Source organism: Chiroxiphia lanceolata, chromosome 1, assembly GCF_009829145.1.
Source record: "Chiroxiphia lanceolata isolate bChiLan1 chromosome 1, bChiLan1.pri, whole genome shotgun sequence".
NCBI lineage: Eukaryota > Metazoa > Chordata > Aves > Passeriformes > Pipridae > Chiroxiphia > Chiroxiphia lanceolata.
The window spans coordinates 146,203,814-146,225,554 of record NC_045637.1 but is presented as its reverse complement, the minus strand read 5'-3'; the positions used below and the strand labels follow the sequence as shown (position 1 = coordinate 146,225,554).

General features: G+C 38.6%; 1 protein-coding gene across 5 annotated transcripts in view; it reads right to left on the bottom strand.

The window, feature by feature from the left end:
* The window catches only part of NCAPG2 (non-SMC condensin II complex subunit G2), a 47,635-nt gene that overhangs the window by 263 nt on the left and 25,631 nt on the right, over positions 1 to 21,741 (bottom strand). For 2 of the 5 annotated variants that reach the window (XM_032710285.1, XM_032710276.1), the window contains exons 18-28: positions 21,364 to 21,517; positions 20,956 to 21,129; positions 20,363 to 20,479; positions 20,138 to 20,278; positions 17,973 to 18,072; positions 17,507 to 17,691; positions 16,616 to 16,759; positions 14,638 to 14,741; positions 11,620 to 11,717; positions 11,214 to 11,313; positions 5,657 to 6,980 (exon numbers count right to left, since the gene is read on the bottom strand). In XM_032710285.1, the coding sequence (XP_032566176.1) occupies positions 6,899 to 6,980; positions 11,214 to 11,313; positions 11,620 to 11,717; positions 14,638 to 14,741; positions 16,616 to 16,759; positions 17,507 to 17,691; positions 17,973 to 18,072; positions 20,138 to 20,278; positions 20,363 to 20,479; positions 20,956 to 21,129; positions 21,364 to 21,517 (1,399 nt within the window). In that variant the 3' untranslated portion in view covers positions 5,657 to 6,898. Of the gene's footprint in view, positions 1 to 3,138; positions 4,097 to 5,656; positions 6,981 to 11,213; positions 11,314 to 11,619; positions 11,718 to 14,637; positions 14,742 to 16,615; positions 16,760 to 17,506; positions 17,692 to 17,972; positions 18,073 to 20,137; positions 20,279 to 20,362; positions 20,480 to 20,955; positions 21,130 to 21,363; positions 21,518 to 21,741 lie in introns of those variants that run through there. The other 3 variants (XR_004360824.1, XR_004360825.1, XM_032710304.1) reach the window with 3 other exon arrangements.

The following is a 21,741-nucleotide window of genomic DNA, read 5'->3' as shown; positions in this document are numbered from 1 at the left end:
CACCTTTAACTTCATTAATTTAAAAATCATATTCTTGGGATATAGAGTGCACCATACAGTGCACATCTCAGACATGTTTGCTACCATCCCTGAGTTTGAATACAGGTTGTTGTGGTCACTGCTGCATTTCCCAGCTCAGGCACTTGACAGAACCACCCTGCAGGTGAAGAGAGCAGTCCATGAGAGGGAATCTGGGGACAGAAGATGAGAGAAAAGAAACCGTTTTTGTCAGGAAGGATGGTGGTTCATTTTAATAAAGGACTGTTTTCAAATAAAGGACAAGCCTTAGAACTTCCCTTTGTGCAGAACTGAGAAAATACTGAGTAAAAACCTTTTCTTTATGCCATGTATTAGTAGTGCCCAGCCACAGAGTATGGTATAAGAAAGGAATCAGCATTTGCCACTGTGATCAGGAAAATGAGCTGACTCAGTCAAAGGAGCTTTTCCTTCAATGGAGCTGTGGGAGGACTTCACTCACACAGTCATTAAATAGCCCAGAGCAGGAACTGGAGTCACCTGGGGTTTGGTTTTGTTTGGTTATGTTTTTAAGTACTCTTCTAGACTGGCCTAATTGAATTCGTAGGCTCTTAGAGATGCTGTATTTTTCCTTCAGATGCCGTTCTGTGAAAATAAAGTTGCTAATACTTGCCTATTTTTAATAATCATTGCAAGATTTCAGAAAGGTCAGTGCATGAAGCATAAATTTCTTGCCATGAAGCTGGTGCTCCGGTACCATTTTGGGAAATGGGTGAGTAAGGATGGCTACAGTAGGAAAAAAAAGGGAAAAAAAGCCAAATCAATATTCTTTATTCAGATGAAAGTTGAGCTAACACAAACAGTTTATCTAAGGGTTTAATTATTGCCCCAAAAGGCAGGAAGTACATGTCATTACACACGGTAAAGAACTCAATAAGAGGCTGGGCTGGTTCTACCCTGTATATCCTTTGATGTGGGCATATGGCCACACAGGATTCCAGCAAGAACTGCTAAGATGTACCTGCTTAAAATGTAAAGCAAAGCATCTGCTACTGCAGCATAATAAAAATGTATTAACCCAAGACAAGGATTTATTATAGGTGTAAGATGGGTAAGGAACTAACTGAATGGAAGAGGGAACTAGATTAGGCTGAAAAGGAATTACTAATGATGTTTTGGAATGGCATCTTATTTAATATTTTCATTAAAGACAGTACAAAAAATAAGCAAAGAACAAGGCAGTCCTCTGGTTAAAAACAATGACAGAGGAGAAACAGGTCAGTAACAGTTTCTACTTCCTAGAGCCATGAGCAGCAAGGAAATGATGGTAACAGAACTCCTCCTGCCACACTGTTATCAAAAAATGCTGAGTGATAAAACAGAGTGGAGTTCCACGGCTAAGGTTTCCCCAGTGCTAGTGCACATCATTTCTGCAGATTTTCCAGAATCATGATGTGGAACTAGACAGACAAATTACTCTCTTTGATTAGAGAAGACCAAGAACACATCTATGCTGAACACCCTAACCCAGTAAAAAATCCTTAGTGATTGCTGAGTAAACAAAAGCTAAAACTCCATCACTGTTTGATGCCTGGGAACTGTGCACAAGGTTGTGCTCAGACTAGCAGCCACACAGCTACACAGAGTTCTTATCTGAAGTAGATTAGGCAACACCCGTCCCTATTTGCAAGGGCTTAATGAACCTCAAGGACTGCTGTCTGCCTATGGGAAGTTCTGCAGCTGTTCCTGAAGCTGCCCTTGGCCAGCTACTCATCAAGGTGCCAGTCCTAAGCCAAGCTCTTCTCTCCAGAATGGGCAGCTGCCACGACAGGTGCTCCTCTTACAGGCACCGCTGGACACTTGGTTGGTCTTGGTTCACACAACACAGAAGACCAGCCAATATGAGAAGGTTGCTGGTGTGTCTGGTGATTTCACTTCACAGTCATTATCAGAAGCATTTTCAAAGTAAGGTGAAAGATTTTGTCAAAATTAGTCTCTCTGATTTCCTTCTGTAAGTCAGAAGACCTCAAAGCACTTGAGAGCAGCAGCACACAGGAGTTTAAATGCAAAGTGAGTTGCAGCTCTCATGGAGTAAACAGCAGGTGCAAGGTGGATATTTTTTCATTTCCTCGGCAAATCTGAAAGTTTGTGTGCTTGCATACATACCTGAAGACACTTACTTGCTAAGGAAGAAGCTTGAGAATTTCTCCTGGTTTTTCCTTAGCTCACAAGTTGAAGCTGTGATAGATGGCAGATGCTGGGCTTTGTTTCCCAGCCAGACAACAGAGCAAATGAACATTGTCATCAAAAAGAAAAAAGGCACAAGTCCTTACAGATAATGTTGACTACTGCAAATAATTTAAAGCTGTTGTTTTCTTCAGCATCATTTATACTGGATGTATATGCACAAAGGGAAGAGCTACAGATCCATCATTTATGGGTACAACTATGACTAGAACATTTATTCTTCAGGTGGCTCCTTGTTACCAGTGACTGCCAATGCCAGTTGCTCAAAGGAGTATCTTAGAATGGTGTTTTCTTGCCCCTTTTTCAAGTAATTTTATTAATCAAAGTCAGGTTCAACTTCTTGAAAAAGCTGAAGAGATCTCAAGAGTCTGTTTTAAGATTATGGGCAGTTTTCAGATGTACAGTTAGGACTGTGTGGCTGAATGACAAGGTTATCCCATAACAAAACCCAAAGAACAACACCTCTTCCCCAACAGCACAAAATGAAACAAATTTGTTTTACAGGTTTATAAAAGATAACTCAGCTTATGAAAGATAACTAAGAAACATCCTATTTACTTATATCTTCCAAGTAAAAGGAAAATGTAAAGGTTTAAGATTTTACAAGATTAAACTGCAATGAGAACAGCAAGTAAAACCTAGAACTCTGATGATATTCTTGTGAAATTTGCCACAAAGGCCTAACGAGAAAGCCCTGACAGACCTTGGCTCAAGGAATTCCAAGAACATAATTATTTGTGTTGCAGAAAGCCAATGTTTTTCCTTGTCAGAGCACTTATAGTAGAGTTGGACTAGAAATTGAGCTGAAATCTGTACACCAGCTGCACGACTAAAAGAAAATTATTTCAACACTCTTGAGAACCACTTGAGTAGCAGCCTCCAGGAGGACAAAGGCTTATCTTTAAATTTTCTTACCCTTCCTAGCAGTATCACCTCTGAGTTATTCAGAAGAAATCTGCATATTTCTGATGTTGATGGAATGACCTTTATTTCTTTCAGATGCAGGGATATTACATCTGTACATGAATTCCATGAAAACTGAAAAAGCAAAATCATACATTGAGGGAAAACAAGGCAGTAATTTTGGATTCTTTTCTCATCTAATAATATGAGCAAATACTGAGAGACTGAGAAGCAGAAAAAAAGGAACTTATTTACATATTCATTAAGTAATTTGTATAATCAGAAGATTTAAAAGGTCATTACCGGAACACCTGCCTGTTAACAGATGTAGAAGAATGAAGGCCAAAGAACACAGTTTTTATAAAGATGCTGATAGATAAACAGTTGGCAGAACTGCAGCTTCCTGCTGGGGCAGGATTAGTCCTTTTGGTCAGGCCACTGTTGGGGATGAGGTAAATCTGGAACTCGTGAATCCATGCACATACCGACTGTCCTGTTACAAAGCTTGACTGTTGTTTATTAAGAATCTTATTGCTGTTAAATATCAACATTCCAGCTAAATCAGCTTTTATCCAGCAGGGAAGTTTTACATACCAAGGTCAAGTAAGGACCTCACGTAAAGCAGGATGAAGGTAATTCATTGATCCTTGAAAAAAATCTTACACTCTTACCAGAGAAAGAAAACCAGCTCAGCAGATGCCTGTTTAGACAGACGGGGGTACAGCTCTGTGCACTGATCTTAATCAAGAGTGAGGAGCCTGTCTTAATTTGGTCAAACTGGTTAACTCCTGTTTCAGTGCCACTCAGTAACATTGGAGGTCTCAGCATCCATTTGCACAGGCCCACACTGAGAACCACTTCACTTCATTGCAGGTAACCAAGTGTTACATGTCCAGGTCTGAGCTGGTCACCAAATGCTATTTCAATCTGTGGCTGAATTGTTTTCTGGAGGTTCCTATTAAATCTTCTTCTAAAACAGACAAAACTATGGCATTAGGAGCTGTGCTGGTTCTGGCTGTGATAAATTTCTTCACGGTAGCTGCTACGGGGCTGTTTTGGATTTGTGCTGGAAACAGTACTGATACTACAGGGTTGTGTTAGCCATTGCTGAGCAGGGCTTACACAGTACCACGGCCTTCTCTGCTTCTCACACCACCCCAAAGAGCCTGGGGGTGCACAAGGAGTTGGGAGAGGACAGAACTGGGACAGCTGACTCCAACTGAGCCAAGGGATGTCCCACACCATGTGACACCATGGTCAGCAGTAAACTGAAGGCGAAATTGCAGGGGAGCCGCTGCTTAGGGACTGGTTGGGTGGTTTTATTTCCCTTTTTTCCTCTCTTTTCCTTAAAATTTAAAAAAATACTATTATTTTTTCTTAATTATTAAACTGTTTTTATCTCAACCCATGAGTTTCTTTCTGACTTTTATCCTTACAGTTCTGCCTCTATCCCAGGAGGGGTGGTGGCAGCAAGAGAGCAACTGTGTGGTGCCTGGCTTCTGGCTGGGGCTGAACCACCCCATGAGCTCAGACAGGTTATTTACATGTATCTCTGTTAAGGCAACATAATACTGTACAATCGGCATTCGGTCTTAGAAGAGCATCTGGTTGCATGAAGGAAATTAAATAACTGGCTTAGATGTCTGCATTAGCTGCATCATTAATATTAATTTATAAAAATAGCTATACTTTATAAAAATAGTTAAATATAAAGCAATTTATATATTAGTCAAGTCTATGTTTAATAGCCAGGGCATTTCCCCTCCACTGTACCAGGCACTGAATCACACAAATATTCAAGTTAGGAGGAAGCTCAGGAGAGAAGAATCTGGTCCAATCCCCAGCTAAAGCAGGGCTAATTCCAAAGCTATGACAGAGAATCATAGAATCACTTAAGTTGGAAAAGACCCCTGAGATCATTGAGTCCAACCTATGACCCAACACTACCTTGTCAACTAGACCACGGCACTAAGTGCCACATCCTGTATTTTCTTAAACACCTCCAGGGACGGTGACTCCACCACCTCCCTGGGCAGCCCATTCCAATGCTCAATCACTCCTTCTGTGAAGAAATTCCTCTTAATGTCCAACCTAAACATCACCTGACACATTTTAAGACTGTGTCCTCTTGTCCTACTGCTGGTTGCCTGGGAGAAGAGATCAACACCCACCTGCCTACAACCTCCTTTCAGGGAGTTGTAGAGAGTGATGAGGTCTCCCCTGAGCCTCCTCTTCTCCAGGCTGAGCTCTCCCAGCTCCCCTCAGCTGCTCCTCATAGGACTTGTGCTCGAGTCCCTTCACCAGCCTCATTGCCCTTCTCTGGACCTGCTCCAGCACCTCAATGTCCTTCCTGAACTGAGGGGCCCAGAACTGGACACAGCACTCCAGGTGTGGGCTCACCAGCACTGAGTACAGGGGAAGAATCACTTCCCTGGTCCTGTTGGCCACACTGTTCCTGATCCAGGCCAGGATGCCATTGGCCTTCTTGGCCACCTGGGCACACTGCTGGCTCATGTTCAGCTGCTGTCAGTCAGCACCCCAGTTCCTTTTCTGCCCGGCTGCTCTGCAGCCACTCTGTCCCCAGTCTGTAGTGCTCCATGGGGTTGTGTGGCCACAATGCATGGTCAGAGCCCCCCTTGTCAGTCAAGTTCTGCACTTCTCCAAGGATGAATACCCCCATAGATGGGTATTCCATAGCCTTCCTGATAACCTGTTCCAGTTCCATTGCCTGTTCCAATTCACTCTCATAATGATTGTTTTTTACATCCAACAAGAAATTCTCTTGCTGCAAGTTGGTTCAGTTGCCTCATATTCTCTTCATGTGCACCTCTGGGGAAAGTCCTTTCTTAGTCCTCATCCAGGCAGGTGCAGACACAGCGAGCTGCCCTTTCCCCTGTGCCTACACTGATGTGCAGGATCAGCCCCTTGTAGAAGGGTAGAAGGGTAGAAGAGCACACGTCTTTGCTGAACGTCATGAGACTGGTCGATCCTTAGCCCAGCTTGTCAGGATCCCACTGAACGGAACAACCCAGCCCCTGGGGATCAGCCATCGCTCCCAAGCTGGTGTCATCTGCCAACAGCCCAGGGCTGCAGTTCATCCCATTGCCCAAGCTCTTCACGGAAGTGTTAAGTAGCAGTGGCACCAGTGTCTGCCCTGAGGAATGCCACAGCAACCGCCTTTAAATCTCACTCCAGGCTGTGTTATCCTTCAAGTCCCTTGGTCCAGCACGTTGTCCATCCATCTTCTATGTCTATACATCCATCCCATCTTTCTCCAATTTGGCTGTAAGGATCTATATAAGATTGTGTAAAAGTCTTTGCTAAAGACAGGAAACATGACATTCTCTGCTCTCTCTTCTCCCACAAAAGGAAGGGAAATCTGGCTGGTTAGGCAGAATAGCTATTCCCAGTCAGCATTTTGTCCCACACATGTTTTGAAATAAAATTAATTTCCAAAACCTCTAGGAGTATGCTCTGCAGTCTTCCCAGGGACTGAGGTGGTATCTCAGTCTCAGAATATCTATGATACAATTAATTTTGTTTTTCAAAAACAAAGATACAAAAATACTGATTTTATATTCCTCCTCCCACAAAGACACTTTTATACAGAATTACTTTGCAGCTTTTGAGCAATCTTTACTCTTTCATAATATTTATACACACCTTTATACATATTCCTTGCTTTAAATGTACAGCATAGCAGAAAATAAACTTTACTTATTCATAATTTTACAAGATAATATTTTTTAAAAAGCAATATGTCTTCCTTCCTTTAATATGCATGACAAAAGCCTTGGCGTGGACAAGGATTTAAAAATTCATCCAAAATTTTCAGAGATGATTCACACAGGAATCTGAAACGGCATAAAAAACACACAACAGGATTAGAAATGCTAAATGCCAAATCAATCCTCAACTATTTGATTCTTAGAGTACATCTACTGCATGATTTCTTTGACCAGTTAGTCCATATTAGTTTAAATATTAAAATTGCCTTTACAAATTACTTTTGAAATAGCTGGATTCTTTTCCTTTCAACTTCTCCATTTTTCTGCTGATCATCTCTGTCTATAGTGTAACCAACAACAGCCCGGTTTAAATCACTATGTCAATTCAAGCACATTTTCCAATATTTCATCATCTATTTAAAGAGCCCACTCATTTTCTTCACAGCATTGTTACTTCTTTTCAAACACAGTGAATTCCTTTACTGACCACTTCTCACTCTTTTACTTTCTTCCTTTCACTCTTCATTCTTTTTTCTCCACATCTGGTCAACCTTTTTCCAAGCGTGAGCTTTCTATCTTATCCTTATTAGCAACTGCTTCCCTCAGCTGCCTCCACACCCCTCGTAGTCCCTTTCTGACTCTTTTGTCTCACATTATTTTCTAAACCATCCATAAGGTCAGCTTTTTCCTGGCATTCCCTGACATGTCACTCACCCATCGTCACCGTTGCGTTCTCATGCAACATCTTCTAACACCGCCCTAAAATACCCTCAAAAGACAAAATTTGGCACTTTGGTCTTCTGTCAAAACATTATTTCACTGTTAACAACCCTAAACATGATCCTTCGTGGGTTTTTTTGTAAGAGATTCTGTCACTTGGACTTCACAAGCATTTATTTCTCCATGTTTTTATGATATTCCTGGACTGATGTCCCAAATAAGCCGAGTTAGTCAGTCGTTAACCATGACAAGTCAGGGCATTCAGCACCAGACACAGACCTGACATGCAGGAGACAACTCTGCATTTCCACAGCAGACTATTGGCTGTCAGGGCTCCCCAAATTCCCAGTGCTGTTAAGTGCTCCTCTCCATTGTGCTACAGTGTTTAAGCCATGATGAAACTCTACGTGAAAGGAAACCAATTTACAATGTACTATAAAATTAGGATAATGAGTTAGGTTCTGTGGGTTTAGACATAATACTACTTTGTATAAATTTCATTTTGTACAATTTAAGGCTAATAAAGCAATGGATTGGTAATGTGGGACCATGTATCCCTGGCACATTGGACCACGAGCCATCCTTTGGGATAACTGTGCACCTCCCCAAACACACAAGTTTAAGGCAGTTTTACCAGGTACCTTTCCAGGGAACTTTTAGGTGGGTGGCAGAGAAATCACACCCAGGGTTATACGCCAAAACCATTCAAGAGTCATTATTTACAGATGCAATGGGAGCACAATTAAGAGTTTGGGAGTTAGCTAAATTGTAATGCTAAAGAAATATCCTTCAGCACAGCCATTAGATAATTCTAATTCTAATACCCATATATCAAAATGCTAATTAATGTAAATACACAGTATTAAGTAAAAGTTATTATCCTAGCACATTTGGTTTTATAGAGCATGGGACATTTTTCTCTTGCCTCCAAATGACTGCACTGACAGCTGTATCTGCGTTTTTTTGCTCGGCATAAGTAGTTGCATTTTATAAACTAAACTAATGCGTGTGCCATTACTCTTGAGGAAATTCTCTCAATGCTCAATATGTCGTCCAGGATTTTTAAATGCACTGAACAGCATTTTTAAAATAATAGACCCACTGGGCCATGTGAAACCACTAACTCAGCTGAAGAGGGAAGACTAAATTACAATGAAAACTTTTGCTTCCAAATTAGTGCAACAATTCCTTGTATAAGGGCAGCACTTTAATTACTAAACCAGACAGGTTTTTTTTTACTTTTTTTCTCTCATTGCTAATATGTAATAGATTACTTCTAAGTCTAAATTTAAGATGCTGGCATAGAATGCCAAGTCTCTTGGGAAATTAAAGAATGTCACCATTTCCTGGTATACCTGGGTATTAAATAAAATAATCCCTCAAGGAGTTATTATGAGATAATGCATTCAGAAGCAAAAAAATAATAATAGTATTAAGTACGAGTTAAAACCCAGTAATGTATTTTAGCACACAGCAGTGCAGCACTGTGTGTTAGAAGGCTGTCTTCAAATTAATGACCAGAGATCTAGCTTGCAGCATACCATAACTAAAATTTTGGTGTTTGCTAAGTGGAGTAGGATGATAAAATAGTTTACAAACAACAGGGCACATTTCAGACTGTGTATAATCACATTTTAGTTGTACATTAGCACATGAGTAGCAGAGCACTACAAATGGCATGTCAGAAGCCACCAGAGGCCGAGCCCAGTCTGACATTCCATGTAGCTGAGAAACTGCAAACACACTTTAATTCATCATGCAAAACCTAATCACTGAAGAACTTTCTCCAAACCTCTTGCCAGTATGAATTATTTTACCCTTCTGGAGAGACAAAATCCACAACAAGCCTGGACAAACAAGAATCCTCCCAAATTCTACAAAGCTGTGTTACAGCTTCCGAACTTTGTCATCATATTGCAATTCTGATTCTTGTTAAAAAGTCTTCCCATTATCATGTTCATGTTCCTAACCTCTGAAGTTTGTCTGCAATTATCTCTGGGTTTATATTACACAAAGGTAGCCAGTCATATATCAGGAAATTAAAACACTGTGTAGCATCTCATGCTCTTCATCTGCCCCAACATCTATGTTGATTTGTCCCTGTTCACTGGGCAGAGATGATCATATAGATTCATAAAGCAATTACCTGTGTTCTCATTTTAATTTATAGTCAGTAGTGCTCTCAAGTGGCAGCAATTATTCATTTTAATGTGCCTATTTATTTAATCATGTTAAGATTCACTTTAATTTCTCAGCATTTTCTACTGCCTTGATTACAAGAAGCTCAAACTGAATCACAATACCCTGCTGCTCAGCTTTCTTTTCCAGACAATTATTATTATTTTTAAAAATATTCAACTAGGACACTTGGCAATCCAACATTAAATGATTTCATTGGGAAGAAAACCGAGTTCTGTTTATTTGTGTTTGGTTTTGTTTCTAAGCTAGCCCTAACCAAAGGACATTTGTTCACAGCCAAGCAACTCTTCAGCTTTCTTGTAGGCCTCTTTGAGGCAGTGGAACAGACCCCAGAGCTCTGTCCTCTGGATGGAGTCACAGCTCAGCCACCAAAGACCTGTGTCAAGTCACTAAAATGCCAGAGAACAATGTGCCTCAGGCCAGGGATCCATCAGAAGAGTGCACTGGGGAAGTATGCTCAGGTTGGGAAGGCTGTGTAAGAAACTGCTGAGTAAATGAAGCTTTTTGTCTTGTTGGGGGGTTTTCTGGTTTTGTTTTTTTATTATAAAATCTATCCAGTCTATATCCATTGTTTGACAGAACAGTAAGGAGCATCAATTCGAAGAACGAAAGACTACAAGGACCTCTGCATGTTCAGGCCACTGTGATGCATCACAAACCTTCTCAGTAATTTTGGATGAATGCCCATAGCCACAGTCTGTTTTCTTCACATTCTCTGTTTGTCCTTATAATGTCTCTTTTTGCACGCTTTTTAATTCATGGGCAGTTCAACAGCTAGGCAGAAATCAAATGTCCACAAATTTCAAGGCTTCAGCAAGTTTAGAACACTTAAGGCTAAAGCATTTGTCATGATTCTCTGTCTTGGGCAGGCCTGAGATAAATGATTGCAAATACAATGTAGCCAATCACTTTCAAAAAACTTGTCACAAGAGATACACCATGCATGACACTGAAATATCCCCCCAAAAAAGAGTAAAATAAAATCACCTGTGGAAAGGTCTCAAAATCACTGTTATATTTAGTTCAGTTTTTACCATCTGCATAGCTTTGGATTCACATGCCTAATGCCAAAGTGTGGGAGAAAAATCCTCTAGAAATAAGAAATAGTAACCAGACTATTTGCTATGTTCTGCACCTGCTGTAACAGAGCCGAGTTTCAGAACCGAACCCTGCAATATACAGGATCAAGTCCTAACACATTCAGATGAAATGAACAAAACCCAAGCCAAACATGTAAAGCTTGCAACCACAGAGGATGTAAGGGCAGGATATTTCATACTGTGCTGGGCTCAATACTCCACCATTCTTCCCCCTACTGTTGGAAACTTTGCAATCAATCATTCAGAAGGCTCCAGCGGAGTCATGGAAGTACAGAACAGAGCCAGTTATTGCAGAGAGGGGAGGGCACAGGTTGGTGTTGGTTTCCCACAGCACAGTCACCTTTCAGTGCTGCTGGATCCCTCGGTGGCCTCATTGCACTCCATCAGCTTCCCTCGAAGGGCAGGTGCAACATCCTTTAGAAGTGCAGGTTTGTGCTTATCTATTTGAAATGTTGGACAAAAACAACGAGTTATCAAAAAAAAAAAAAAACAACCAAAAAACCAATAACCCCACCCCTGTATATTTTAATAGAATATTTTCAACATAAAAGATCGTTTAATGAAATATTAGATATTAAATTAGATTCTCGCTGTCCTGTGCATTTCAGCAAACGAGGATAAAAAGATGAACCCAATGAGTCTGCAGAGAGTTGTAAATGTAATTTACAAGTGATACAACCTTAAATCCTGTGAGAACTCAGCTTTCAAAATGTAACATATAAAAAGACAAAAATGCTTTGACTGACCTTTAATTATCATCACAATACTGACAGTAGCTGTTAGACTAAAAATCCCTTTAATTTCTTCAGAGAGAATGCATTCCATTAATTCATTTAAAAATGACCTAGGAAAAAAAAAAGCACGAAAATATGTTATAATCCAAGTCTGTTTCAAAACAGAACTGAACAGAATATGTTTGTAATTATGCTCCCCTGCCACCAGAGCTTCAAAGATACCATGCAGGACAAAGCAGTGGTGATGAGGTAACTGAGAACATCAGAGTTAGCAGAATGGTGAATTACTTGAGAAGAAAATAGAAAAGTTTGTAAACAGAAAGTAGCTGCTAAGAGAAATGAAGAGCTCATGGTACATTTCAGAAAAGTCAATCCATGAAAAAATTACTAGTCTGCTGAAATTTGTCTCACATTTTTGGTACTGAAATTTCTAATTTGAATTAAACCAAAGTTTTAAAAAAATATGTTCTATGACTAGTTTGTTAGTAACTACTCATGCTGAATTAACGCTTTGACTTAAGATGTATTAAAATAGATGGATTTCCAATTACAGTCCAGTGCAGATCACTTATAACTAAATATAGCCCTGAAACACTTCCAAACAACATTTTAGTTATTGAAAGTATGGACAGAGTAACAGAACCATGACAACTGTTCATTGCAAAATCTGAAATAAATATGTATCTCGATATGTATCTTAAGAGACTCACTTTTAGTAAGACATGAAAGTATTACCAGCAAACTCTAGTAGTGTTTTGGGACATATGTCAAGCTAAGAAAAATGAAACAAGGGAGTCACAGAAGGGGTCTAGCAACCAAATTAAACTGCAATACAGAATAAGACAATACTATAGAATGCAAACACTAATTGGTCATTAGTGTTTATGACAAAAATAACAAATTTAACTCAGAAGCAATTCTCAAAACCAGAGAAAAGTAAAAGAACAAGAGGGATAAAGCAGGAGATGGACAAGATCTGTAATCCTCATACTCCTCAGAGCACAAAGCTAAATGCTCTGTGAAGAATTAAAGGGGAAACAGAGAGCAGTCATGTTGTAATAACTTTCCCTAATATATTTCAAAATAACTTTAACAATGCTATTATCTGTTACCAAAACAGAACACCATAAATAGCCAGCTCTTACTTCAATTGTTCTTCAGGTTTTTCATGTGCTAAGATATCAAAATGAAATATACAGTTAAGAACCAATGCAGTAAATAAGCTTTGCAGAAGCTCAAATATTGCTTCTAAAAGCTGAAAAAGACGAGAACTCTTCAGGTTCAGAAATAACCATTATGAAGTTGCTCATGTATTGCACCAGTTTTATTATATCATTGTGGACCAATCTGACCAAACACTGAATCCATTTCATATTGCTCTTAAATTACAACTGATAGTCCTTGGATCAGAGCTCTGATTCCATTGTTATCACTGTTTGGGTCACTAAGCACACTCTGTAGCTCCATGAAGGAACACTGTAATTTCATTAACCTGTAATAAGACTCACTGCAGCTGCCTTTCCCCACCTCCCTCTGAAAAAGGGTCACATAAGCCTGCAGGCAAAGATAAAATAGAACAGAACAATAAGCTCTTTAAAAATACATACAAGCAACAGAGGTAAGTAATTGGTTCCTACACAGATAGTTCCCCGGAAAGGACGCTCGGACAATTGGCCAGATATTGCCAAGACTTTCAGTATTATCCCTGCTATGGGGACTGAAACTCAAGGATAGAGACTGACTGATTAGTACTGAAGATACAACAGATGCTGCAGAACTCAGAGCAGGTGTGCTCCCAGAACACTAAAGCTCCCAGAACACCAAAGCTCACATCAGATTCCGAAACGTCAAAGGCTTTCCCGTTGACATAAAGATTTCTGAGATATTGAATAATTTACTATTGGACTCTGATTATGGCCTATCAATACAGATTTATAAAAGAATATAGCCTTAAAAGTAGTCTCAATTCTGAGGCACGAGTAGAAACAGATGGAAATTATCTCCTTAGATCCTCTTAGCACCAAAAAGATAAGTACTAGTAGATGGATGTTTTCCAAAGTACTCGTAGAAACAATTTGGTCCAAACTTGCAGTTTTCTACATCAAGAATGGACAAGAATCTCTTTGACCACTACAAGAAAAAGTTTCAGAAGCATTAATTGATTTTCTGCATCTCTTTTGAAAAGAGGTGTGTAAAATAATTTTTTCACTAAAACAGAACACCTTGATGGGCAGCTGCTGTCTCAAGATTTGGATAATTAGCTGGACTGTTGCTGGACTCTGGAGTCTTTGGTTTTGCAAAATCAACTAGAACTAGAGAAGGACTGAGAAGAAAAAAAACACCTCATGACAGAAGAGAGGGATATTCACTGCCTCTCAGATTAGGAAGTTAAGAATAGGAATTAGTTGTGGTAAATCAGAGAGAAAGAAAGGACTTCTAAGCCCCTTTATGATTTAAAATAAGTCTAGTGTATATAGTCATGTAAATAAAAATTGAATATGAACAAACTAAGCAAAATGAAATTCCCTTGTGACAATTTTAGAACATATTCAGGGCCCCACTAAATATAGCAATTAAAAAACCCAATAGTTAAGTTTAGCCTTACTTTTGGAGGCTTTTAGGACTCAAGATACTTTATTTTGAATGTTGTGACTTTAATACATATCACCTCATTGCAGATGTTCAATTAAAGGATTAATACTATTTCTGGCAAATATTTTATCTCATCTAAATACCTCTGTACTGAGGGGACTAATGTTTATAAGTATCTTATGAAAGAAGCAAGCCAAGATGTCCAATGAAAGAACTCATTAGGATAAACAATCTCGTAAACAAGAAGTACTCTTGGTTAAAAAAAACCAGCAATCAACACCTACAGGCAATATGTCAAGAGAAAGGGATTATGAAGTAGTCCAGGTAAAATTAGTAAGCAACTAGTTCTTCAAAATTTATAAAGTAAAACTTTATTGACAACCTATAAAGTGCTCTACCTTAGCAACAATCTTGGACAAATTAATATGAAACATTTACCTGACAACATTAACCGACTTCATAATTATGGCCATTAAACTGCTTGAAAGAGGGGGAAGGTCTGAAACAGTCTTTGGTATAGTGACATCTTTTTCACTGGAAGCCTAAAAAGAAAAAAGTCAGCAACTGTTGCAGATCAAGAAATATATGTATGCAGAAAACACTGAATTCAATAATTACACTAACCAAGACCTGTCCTGAAATAATTGGAACATTCAAAAGTGTTCTTTGAATAGCTTTAATCCAACTGTGTTGTGTCCAAATAAACAAAACTTATTTAAATTAAAAAGAGTAAAACTAAACAACAAACAACATAAACAGTATTTGTACCAAGGCAAATATTCTCTACAGTCTTTCTGACTAGAAGTTGCATTTAACTACATAGGCACAGCCTATTAAACACAACTGAGTACCTTCTGTGGCTCCAAGCTAAAGTGTGCATACCTCATTTCTAAAAATAACTTTGGTGACAGTGATTTCCTGAATCCCTGCTCTTTTTGGTATCAAGTTCTGAAAAGCGTGGTAAATATTTAGTTAGAACTGAATTTTGATTTACTATTACAATAACCTGGGGGCAGGGAAAACCTCAGCCCAGATGAATGACTGGAATGAACCCTCATAATTTATGAGTATGAATCTCCAGTATCATTCAAGCCCCTAAATGTTTACTCTGCATCACCTGTAAAGAGCACTTGTCATCCCACAGCCCCCCAGCTGATACATCCATGTTTGCAGCTAAACATCTGCTATTGTCTCAGCTACTCGTGGAACACAGGACCTTGGAAGTAGCTCTGTTGTACTTGGTACTTTTTGGCAACTGTTTCTTGCTCTATTTGTGACACATACAGCAACCACAGCAAAAGCACAGCCTCTGCTAAAGAGCCTCTGCTCTTCCTTCTCAGTTCTCAAAGCTTCCAATCTCACTAATTGTATTTGCTCCTAACACTTCATGCATTAGGAAATGCATTGGGAATGTCACCTTTCTCCTTCAAGGACAGGAATGATTCCTTGGACTTTCAGAACATAAAACAACTTCTGTCTATATATTCTTTTCAGAATTAGAGATTCTTTCTTTACTTTCCAAAGAAACTCAGATATTTGGAAATCATCTAGACAAAATCGAAAGGAATCAAAAAAAGGATGCAGTATGAGAAGTGTCTCTATATTGAAGCACAGAATACAGAAGTGATCAGTGCCAAGCAGGAAGGACATCAGCCTGCTTTGGAACAGGATTACTGAGCCTTAGGGGACTGTTCCAAGGAACTAGAATCTGTCGGCTCACTTCCAAAGTCCCCTAATGCGGGGTGAGATGAAGTGAGGTACATTTAGAACCTCCTGTCCTCTTCCTCCTTTCCCTGAGCTCTCATTGCTGAGCACAGCATTGCATGGTGTGGAATAAGCCTTTGATCAGTTCAGGTCAACTGCCTCGCTGTGTCCCCTCTCAGCCTCTTGCCCATCCTCAGCCTGCTTGCCTTTTTTTTTTAGGGTGGGGGTGAAGGGAACAGAGAAACCTTGACACTCAGCAAGCACTGTTCAGCAACAGCCCAAACTAACTGTGTGTTCTCAACAGTGGTTTAGCCACAAATGCAAACCACAACACCACAGGGATTGCTGGGAGGAAAGTTGACTCCTTCCCAGCCAAACTCAGCACAAAAACACATAGAAGGAATATCTCAAAAACCATGTTGTTAATGTCCAACACTGCCCAGTTTCTAAATTCTTCTGTCAGAGGCAAATAGTGAACAAGGTATCAGGACAACTCTGTTCTTATACAGCTGTAGTCATAAATCTGAGAGATAAACTGTAATATGAAATTATGGCAAATAAAATTTCCTGTTTGCTCCATGCCAACACACACAAATCATCATCTGCAGTACAAAGATCAACCTTTTAGATATAGCTCTGTTGTTCCAACATAATGTTCAAAAAGCAGTAAGTATAAAATAAGAAAATTAAAAATAGTCAGGATTAACTTTACCATCTGTAGCACACAATTTATGTCTGCTACTACTGCAGCCAGGAGAGTGGAGAGTACACCCTGGTGCACTGCTGGGAATGATGAATGCCAGCACTGCAGTGCGTGAATGAATTCTCCAAGAGGCATCTGAATAGAGTGAATCAACTAAAACCAAAAAGAAAAACAAATCTTTTTTCAGATTGCTTGAGTATAACTGAAATATTTCAGCAAGCTTCTCTGTGAAGGAGCGCAGACCACACCTTGAAAGTTTCTGAGATCTTCTAGTCACTTGGGATCAGAGGCAGAATCAACAGTGTTTGGGAAGACTACTCATAATTTGAGTATGAGAGAGAAATGAACAAAACAATAGTTGTAGCAAAAAGGAACTGAATGGTTTTCAGAAGTCATGAAAAGCAGATCATCAAATTTTCCAGAGTGATCTATTTACTCTCTGCTGTAAAAAAAAAAGAAGCTAACTTTTCTGTGAAGATGTGAGATTTTGCAGACTTTTAGGGCATCATACATATTTTGAACTTGATATCATTCAGGCTGAAAGAAAGAAATATAATAACTGCCAAGATCATAACATATACATAAACAAATTCTTTGTTCTGGATTGAGAGAGTTCATTTAATTGCAGATAAGATTAACAGCCTAGAAGGATTAGCACAGTCCAGGATAATTTGCAACAGAACACACTGTTCTTCAGTTTACTAGTTCTTCAGTCACGATAAAATGGATTAAAAAACCCTACTAACAGGAAAATTTAATCACAGAAAAATTTAATCATGTCTACTCAAACAGTAGGTAACAGTGAGGCAACAGCCTCAAAGTGCTTAAGTATAACATATTTGTATAAAAAGTATGGATTAATCTACATATTAAGTAGCAATTTCAACTGTAATATGATACCTGAATCCCTTCTTCCTGCTGTTTCTTGAGTCTATGTGCCACACATTCCAAAACTTTCTGTAAGACGTTCTGTACAGTGTGGAAAAGATTTGCCACTTCATCTGTCTCAGTATTCTGAGTTAAAGAAGCTTCAACAATTTCTTTTAGAGCACACAGTAATACTGGAGCACAAAAGCCACCTCTGTCTAGAGAAAGAGATAAATACCACAACAGTAATGCAATATTTTTCAGGTACAAGCTTAGAATGAAACTTAGTCATATACAACAAATAGTGATAGTTTACAAGTGTAGACAATATATTTAATTTCTGAGTATCCTTAGCTGAAATTTTCATACAGTACAGTTAATATTTTAAGTATGAATCCAGTGTTCCCTCCAATCATTGAAGGTTAGGGATTAAAACTGCTAATAATGTAAGTCAGCTAAATATAAATGAAGATGTTGATATTAGTACAAAATATGGTACCTGTCTGTATAATTGGAAGAGCCATATCTAGAACATGTGCTTGAAACGTGAGATTTCCAAGGCCAACCATTATGACATCTTTACACACTGTCAGGTAGGCCTAGAAGAGAGATGCAAAATCATATGAAACCCAAAATTCATATAAAGTAACCATTCAGTACAACCTAAAAATAATAAAAACACAAACTCCTAGCCAAGTTTCCCTGAAAGCTGGTTTATCTACTTGGAGTTACTCTGTTCCCACCTGTTGAAAAGCAGGAATTCCGGCCAGTTCTCCAAATGTTTCCATTGCCCTTTCCTCCAGTAACCAGTTTCTCAAAAGGCAGTAAATCCTCTGTCTTTTTTACTCAGGCTCAGATCAGAGACATTGATACTCAACATTTACTGAGGCAGAATGTGACATCCCCACCTGTCCTGAATAGCAAAAGCCAGAACAGAAAAAGAGCTTTTCCCTATAGACACAGAGATGTTACATTGTAAAGAGATTATGATATGAATGTACAGAGTAGAGAACTTTTCACCAGTCTGTGTACATGTGAGCTGAGCTGTTCGAGGACACTGACAGTGACTTAAGTTAGCCAAACCTTTCCTTTCACCAAAATCTGAAAGAACCCATAGCTCAGTGCTAAAATCCACCTTGGATTAAATGGTACGTGGGGGGAATGTAACAGAAAACAATTGAAAACTAGCTAAACTCCCTATATTATATCATCAAATGATTTTTGATCAGTGAGGGGCATTCCAGGGACACTGGAAGTGATGACACTGGGGTTTGAGTCAGAGATTCTATCAGCTCCACAGTCAACACATCAGCAAACCAGTGGCCTAAAGAAAACAGCCCCTCAGTGAATCCCTGCCCAGAGCACTAAGTGCTAAACTGAGTAAGAAACCAAGCACATAAGGAGGGAGAAATGGGAAAGAATGGGATGCCTCACAGGGAAAGTCATAGAGAAATGTAGGTGCAAAAAGAAGAGACACTCTGGTCCTCTCACAATACACAACAGTATTAAAGAAGGAACTGTAATTATTGTATGCTACAGGGATTTTTTGAGAAAAACTAAGTCTGCTACTAAGTATACACTCCAAACAATTAAAAAGCACAATCAATATCTCATTCTAATAAAAAACAGTATAGAAGGTGAGAAGCAAATAGAAGCTGCTTAACAAGCATGTGGCTTATTACAGGAGATGCAAGAGGCCTGGATTCTCTTCTTGCCTTCCAGACAAGTCACATCAGTCCTCACAACTCAGTTTCTCCTCTGGAAATAATGATGCAAACAAACTTTAAGATCTACTAGTAAAGATGATTGTGTTTCATTGTTGGTTAGCCAAGCAATATGTGAGATAGGTCTACCAGTGACCATCAGCCTTTCCTTTTGCTTATCAATAAAGTTTTGGTTTTGTTTTTTATTCAAATCTAGGAAATTGATCATAAACATTCTGGTAATGCTGGTAAAGATTCTCTATTTTTTGTCTTGCCTTTCTATAAGGTTGAGTTCTGTGCCTCCAAACTTTTAAAAGCATTAGAATGAAGTATACTGAATTCTTCAGATTATAATTTTAATTATTTCATTTGGGAAAGCAGAAAGGAAAGAAAGGAAGGAGGAAAGCAAGGAAGCAAACATAGATTCATAGAACAGGTTAAGTTGGAAAAGATCTTTATGGGGCATGAGAGACTGAAGACAAAAATTACTTGTTAGAAACCTAAAATTTGGAACGTTCAGGTTAAAGCACATGATGTGTTAGAAATTTCTTGAGTGGGCATTTACACAAGTGTAAAACATCAAACTTGTTCCATCCTCACTTCAACAGATATGATGAGAATATATATTATGCACTGGGAGATGAAAAAAAAATCTAGGTAAGAACAAGGTTGATACAAGCTACCTGATTAATTGCTAGGATATACAAAATTATGTATTTATAAAATATAAAGGTTATAATTCAAAGTGATTTAAAGAAAAAAAAGTGTGTGATTTTAAGCACAAAGGAAACAGCAAAAGCACAAAACTGTAACCTCAGAACAACTAGGACTGTGTTTCATTAGCTCTTTCACTTGCTGGGCTGCACAAAGGCCAGTGCCCTGTTTGTCAGCACACCAATTGCTACACTTGTGGCTTTTCAGATTGGCAGCCGTTTGATTTATATTATAAGAATCCTCTAACCTGGATAATTAATTCAGAAACACTACTGTGTTTTGAAATACCATCCTCTTGATCACTTGATAGTATAAAAGGTACAACTTGACTTTCTATCCAAGCACCTGTCTCCTTCAAAAGTGAGAGGCAATCTCCTTCTCCAGAAAACTGGAAAAAAAAGAAAAAAGGTTTACCAATTGTCTTTCCAGTTATTTTGGAATTTCCAGCTTATTCTGAAAGCTACAGCCATACCTTGTGCTGAAGATGAATACTCAATCTGCAAAAGAGGCTGAAGGCTCTTAGACTGGTTGCTTGATTCCAGCTACCAGAATCTGCATTAGTTCCTTTAAGGATTGACCCAAGAACCCTCTGAAATATAAAGGTTTGCATTTATATTTTTCAGAAAATCCTTTCAAATGTTTCTTTTCTCAAAAGTTTTAAACAGTAAAAAAAAAAAAAAAACAAATGAGAAAATAATAAGAACAAGAAATCACCAAACCCAAAAAAGCAACAAGCATACTTTCAATTATTCCACTTTGCAATGTCATGACTGATTTTCAGACTATTTCTTATACGTATATTCCAAAAGTCAGGTCCCTTAAAAACACTCATCACTAGATCATGAAAGTGTTGAGACACCTAAAACTGACAAGCTGGTTAAAATCTGCCATCTATACACAATCCTTAACTACTATATTTTTAGTATAGCAGGAAAACATTTTTGCAGAGGGAGAAGGGATCCTGAATGTTATTTATTTATTCTTGTATGCCTTTAATTTGACTCAGGCAATATGTGATGTTCAGCATTCTTTTATAAGCACTGCTTATGGCCAGGAGAATACTACCTTTGCAGCACTGAGGATTTTCAAAAGTTTCTTCAGTTTCTTTTTATGAACAGAAAGGAGGCAATCACGATTGACAGGATGAGTCAATAAATAGTCAATGTAATCAATTGCCAGTTCTGGTTTTGATGCCTGTGTTACGTGGATCTGCACTCGGCGTCCAGATGTTTTAATGTTCTAAATAAGAATGAAGCATAAAACCAGCACAATACTGTCAGTATTTTTACAACAGATAGTTGTTAGCATTTTGTTTATATTTATTTACTTACTTATTTATTAAAGTTAGTACTTTACAACAAATTTCAAAGCAGAGTAACATTTATAATGTCTCATTCTATTAAAAATAAATATACACGACGCCTTTACGTAATCTTGCAATTCCTGAATTCTTTGACATATGTACATGCACACCTTTCTTGGGGTCAGTGTGTCAGACAACCAATCACAGGCTAATTCCATAATATGCCCCACTTGACCCCAGCGACACATGCAGTCGATCAGGGTAGAATATTTGCTTTGGTCAGCTCCACTGTTAATATTTCTGAGTCTGGAAATCACACCACAGCTTAAAAGAAAACAAACAAAAAGAGATGTGTTAGCTTTACATCCATAAGTGCAGAAAGATCCAAAGAAAATCAATTAGTGTAATACAAACAAAAAGATTCACCAATGGCTCAGACATACTTGCACATCACAAATTTTGCTAACTTATCGCATTTTTTTAGTGGATTCATTTATCCAAATTGGTACTTAATACATCAGCTTGTGAAACATCAGCAAACACAGTCA